Here is a 5,498-nt window from a genome sequence, read left to right as displayed (position 1 = left end):
TGCCTTGAACACGACGACCTCAGCGGGCCTTACTGAGGTGACATCCTGTCCCAACTTGGCTCCCAAGGGGGGACACAGAGCCACAGTCAGAATCAGAGCTGGAGTCTGACGACCTTGGGCTGTACGCACGCAGAAGACAGAGGGGCAAGAGGACAGAACTCGTGGCCTGTCACTGACCGAAGGCCCTCAATACCTGCAACTGAGACCCCGGACGATTCAGTCCTGAGGGGCCAGGCCCCGGTGTGGCCAATACTGCTCACTTCCTGGTCCTGCCCATGCAGCTGGCTGCCCAGAGCCATGCCATATCTCTTTGGGGGCTTCAGGGTGGCAGAGGGCCCACAGTTCTGGAATTCACATTGGCACAGAGAACTGCATCCTGAGCAGAGGCCACGTTGAGACCTGGCAACCGTGCCCACTGTCAAGAGCAGCCTGCTCTGAGGGCGCTGGGGATCGTAGGCAGGAGGACCTCTGCCCCGCAAGCAGCCACAGATGCCGTCTGCAGAGAGTGTGGTTTCATCCACAGCACCGGCCTTTGACTGCAGTCACAGACAAGACGAAATCAGTGATCGGTCCGGCAGGTATCTGTGCATTGCGACGGCCTATCCACACCACACATCCAAGAACAATATATCCCATTGTCAGTCTTTCATTTTGTTTTCCTTCCTTTCTTTCCCCCTCGTCTCCAGGAGACCAGTTAATTGCTCAAAGGTGATGTATAGAGGAGATTCTGAGAGCATTTTCTTTGGCACCGTCTCGGCCCCTTCGTGGTCTGGCTAACGATAAGGCTGAAATTTGTTTTGCAGTGATGGTTCCAGTTGGACTGGAATCCCTTTGAAGTTCCTGCAGTTTGCTGTTGTGAGAGCTCAATATATTATTTGACTGCAGTAAAACACTCTGTACATTATCAAAATAGGGGTCACACTGAACACGGCAACAGGCAGCGGCCAGACCCGCCCTTGGAGGCTCTGCCCAGGCCCCGCAGCACAGGTACAGGAGGCTCACCCACAGGGCCCGTCGTTACCGCGGGGGCCGCTCACGGGCCGGAAACTCACCCTGTCGGGCCCGCATCAGCCAGGGTGGGGAGGACAGAGCAGAGCTGCGCAGGCCAGCGACCGAACCGCGGGCAGCCCCGCCTGGCTGGGTGACCGCGGGGACCCGGGGCAGTTGCTGTCACAGTTCAGCCTCTCAGCTCTTGCGTCAGCTGACCTAAATTATTCTGTGCTGTAGTCACCCCTAAGTAAATATAGTCCTTGTCCTGGGCTCTATTTATACTTTGGAGCTCTTTCCCAACCACCCCGGGACTGGGAACAGCTCACCGGCCTCAGTGAGGAGGGTGTCCCGGCCTCCCTCCCACCGGTGGGTCTGGGACCCTCGTGCACAGGGGGCTTCGCCCAGGGGCTGCTCCTCCAGGACACACGTGTCCTGGCATCAGGGCAGAGCCTGGCTGCTCTGAGAGCAGGAGTGTCTGTGCACAGTGAGTGTGCATGCACACCCTGGGGGCTGTGCACATCTATTGGAAAGCTGCTTTGTCTCAGGTGGTTTGGTAAACAGCTCCCACTGAGGCCATGTGTTACTTGGCCACCATGTTCCAGGTGTTAGAAAATGCTGCGATGGATGCTTGTTTTAAGCAAAGAAGGAAACCCTCGTGGTGCTCACTGACACCGCTCTCTGGGCTGTGCTCCCTTGCTGGTGTAGATGAAGATTTTGTAAGTGATTTCTATGATAGTTTAAATAACCAAAAGAAATGCCTGCAAGTGTATTTTGGCACAAGGAAATCCCTCCTTATAGGAATTTATAAATATGTCATGTGGGAAAATAATTATAAAATCTGGTTTAATCTTCTTGCCTCTGACTGAGTCCTCAGTTAGAATGTTCTACCTGCCCCTGCCTTTCTGTGGTACCTTTCCGTGTTTGGTCCAAGCTGTGTCCAGTTGGGAAGGAGAATAAATAAAATTCCACTTAACTCACTTCCAGTTTCCACCCCGACAAGTGTCCTCACAAGAAGGAAATAAGCTGAACCAGCTGAAAGTCTGTAGCTGTTCTTAGATCCATCAGGACGCTGAGGTCACAGGACGAAATGGTGTCCCCACGCTGGGGAGAGGGCTTGAACACAGAGCTGACCAGGATGGACCCTTCTACAGGGCCAGCCCCACACGTGAAAAGGGTGACTGGCTGGTTGCTGGAGGCTGAGTGAGGAACGCAGCATGTGGGGCCCAGATGCCTGTGAGGGCCCTGCTGTGCTCAGGATGGGAGAGGAGGGGCTGGCCTTTGGTGGGGCGGAGACAGAGGGGGAGAGTCACCAGTGTCCAAAGTGCCCAGAGCCCTCGGGCCCCTTCCCTCCAGGGAAGCTGACGATGTGGGGGAAGGAAGCACCCACCTCAGCCCCGAGAGCCTGAGAGCCCTCTGGTCTCCTGCAGCCGAGGAGGAAAGTGAGGGCCGCTAGTGAAGGGCACAGCAAGGGACACAGAGTGAGTGCCAAGCTTCAGGCTGCACGGGCCCTTCCTGTACCGCACCAGCAGGCCCTGTGTGACGACACGGGGCCACAGCTGGAGAAACTGCGAGGCTCGGACCCTGCTTAAGGAGGAGTCGCTAGGGAAACCCAGAGACACCCGGGAGGCTTTGGCCAAGGACCCAGGGAGGCGGTGGCCTCTGGTACCCGCAGCTGCGTCAGACAACACAGCCTGCCCCGAGCCAGACCCACACAGGCCTCACACTGGAGGCCCATGCACCGTAGTTCCTTTCATCCAATGCATCATGTCCAGATTTCAGCTACAGGATATGCTGAAATGTGAAAAGCACAGGCTGAAGAGGCAAAGCAAGCATCAGAACCAGTCTCAGACATGAATGAGATCTGGGGATCCTCAGACTTTAGATTAAGATAGCCATGATCGGCATTCTGAGGGCTGTAGTGGACAGAGTGGACACCACACAGGAACAGATGAGCAACGCGAGGAGGCAGGTGGGCATCTAAGAAGGAGGCAGAGGAAATGCCAGCAATCAGAGGCTCTGTGACAGAATGAAGAACACCTCTGATGGGCTCATAGGTCGACTCAGGACCAAGGCAGCAACCAGCAAGCCTGAACACACATCAGTGGAAAGGTCCACGGCTGAGAAGGCCGAGAAGGAAGAAGGGAAACCGGAACAGAGTGTCTAAGGGTTGTGGGTCAGTTACAACAGGCGCGGCGTGCATGCCCTGGGAACCAGGTCGAGAAGGAAGAGAGAGGAGAATGGAAGAAGTATTTGAAGCAAGGATGGCTGAGAAGTTCCCACAAGTAATGATAGACACCAAACCACAGATCCAGGAAGGTCAGAGAACACCAAGCAAAATAAATACCAAGATGTTTGTGGTTGCATGTGTCATATTCAAAATGCAGAAAATAAAAGACAAAGAAAAAATCTTGAAAGAAGTCAGAGAGGAAAAAAACACCTTATCTATTGAGGAACAAGGACAAGAATTATGTCAGATTTCTCCTCGGAAACCACGCATGCAATGACTGAAGTGAAATATTTAAACAGTTGGGAAAAAAAAAAAAAGCATAGAATTCTGTATGTAGCGACATTATCAGTCAAAAGCAAATGAGAAATAAAGACTTTTTCAAATAAATAGAAATTAATGGAATTTGTCACCAGTAGACATACCTTGCAAAAAATGGAGTTTAACCAACTTCTTCATAAAGAAGAAAAATAATATAAGATGTGTGTTATGGGTGTTGACAGAGTGGTTCTAAAGATTATACAGAAAGGCTAAACCCTCAGAAAAGCCACCACAGCACTGAAGAAGAACTCAGTCAGAGAGCGGTCACAGCTCCAGCGGCCGCAGTGATGCCAGCACACGGGAGCAGACCCTTATACGTACGGTCAGCTCGTCTCTGACGGAGGGAGGCGTCCCCGTGGAGAAAGGACGGTCTTCTCAGCTGACAGCACAGAAACAGCCGGACAGCCACAGAAAAAGACAGCAAGTTAAACAGACCTTGCGCCCATCACAGAAGGCAGGCCGAGCCGGGCCGCAGACCTCGACGCAAAATGCAAAACCAGGGAACTTCTGGGCAATAATGCAGGAGAAAATCTAGACGATTTGGTGACCTTGGAGTTTTCAGTTGACACCAAAAGCACAGCCCAAGAAAGAAGAGTTCCTCAGTGGCCATCACCAAGAGTAAAACTCATGCTTCAGGAAAGAGCCGTCACCAAGAGTGAAAACTTGCGCTTTGTGAAAGACACTGTTGAGGGGGAAAAAAGATACAGACTTGGAAGAATCTTTGCAAAACCCATCTCTGATAATAATAATAATTTAAAAAATTATATCCAAAATATACAAAGAACTCTTAACATTCAACAATAAGGAGATGAAGAACCCAATTTAAAAATAGGCAAAATGTCCAAGCAGACACCTTACCAAAGGAGATACACAGATAGCAAATAAGCACATGAAAAGAGGCCCAGCATCTTACGCCATTAGGGAAATGCAAGTCAAAGCCACCCAGACGCGCCTCTGCACACCTCTGAGAACACTGAGCATCCAGACATCACCTGCTGACAAGGTGGCGTGGCAGGGCCCTCAGTCCCTGCTGGTGGGAAAGCAGAATGCTGCGGCCACTCTGGGGAAGGTGTGCACTTCCTTAAAAGGCAGTCGCCCCTCTGAGTTGGAACTTATGTCCCCATAAAAGCTGCACATCATTGTTTATAGCAAATCCCCACAGATGGAAGCAGGACATCCTCCAGTAGGTGAATGGATGGATCACGGTCCATCCACACAGCAGAGTGTCAACCAGCACGGGAAGGAAACCCTTGGGGAAGAAACAACTGCATGTTGTCAAGTGAACGAAGCCGCTCTGAAAGGGTGCGATCCCAGCTCCCTGCCACCCCAGAGAGGCGGAGCTGTGGGCACGGTGAAGAGGTCTGTGGTTCCCAGGGATGAAGGGAGGGTGTGTGATAGACTGGCTTCCCAGGTGGCGCCTATGGTAAAGCATCTGCCCGCCAATGCAGGACGCTAGAGACGTGGGCTTGAGCCCTGGGTCAGGAAGATCCCCTGGAGGAGGAAAGGACAGCCCACTCCAGTATTCTTGCCTGGAGAAGCCCATGGACAGAGGAGCCTGGTGGGCTGCAGTCCATGGGGTGGCAGAGTCGGGCACAGCCGAGCACACGCGCGTGTGTGGCACACTAGGTGGAGTGCGGGGTTTTATTTTTTAAGGAGGTAGGATTACTCTGTATAAGCCTGTGTGTTGGCGAGGAGAGGTCGCACGTCTGTCAGAGCCCAGAGGACCACAGCCCCAGCAGGGACTGGAGTCAGCGCGCGGGTCTTGGTCCCAGTTGTAAGTACGATGTCCGCAGGGGAGGTCGTGCAGGGCAGGTGGAGGAGGGGCTCAGGGGCCCCGTCTACCTTCTGTGTCATGTTTCTGCAAAATGAAAACTGCTCTCAAAAGGAGTCTACTTTTTAAAAGGCCCTTTGACAACGGAGCTGAAGAGAAATCAAAGGAAGAAACATGGAGCCTTGTGGAACC

The 5,498-nt window shown here is 52.7% G+C and overlaps 1 protein-coding gene across 1 annotated transcript in view; it reads left to right on the top strand.

Annotated features, from left to right (window-relative positions):
* GMDS (GDP-mannose 4,6-dehydratase) overlaps positions 1-5,498 on the top strand; it is a 353,504-nt gene that overhangs the window by 322,923 nt on the left and 25,083 nt on the right. Inside the window, exon 11 of the mRNA XM_010853014.1 lies at positions 4,708-4,718. Coding sequence (XP_010851316.1) covers positions 4,708-4,718 — 11 coding nt within the window. The remainder of the gene's footprint in view (positions 1-4,707; positions 4,719-5,498) is intronic.

This window comes from Bison bison, unplaced genomic scaffold (genome assembly GCF_000754665.1).
Source record: "Bison bison bison isolate TAMUID 2011002044 unplaced genomic scaffold, Bison_UMD1.0 scf7180017864321, whole genome shotgun sequence".
NCBI lineage: Eukaryota > Metazoa > Chordata > Mammalia > Artiodactyla > Bovidae > Bison > Bison bison.
The sequence above is the reverse complement of the archived record's forward strand: the minus strand, read 5'-3'. Positions and strand labels throughout refer to the sequence as shown.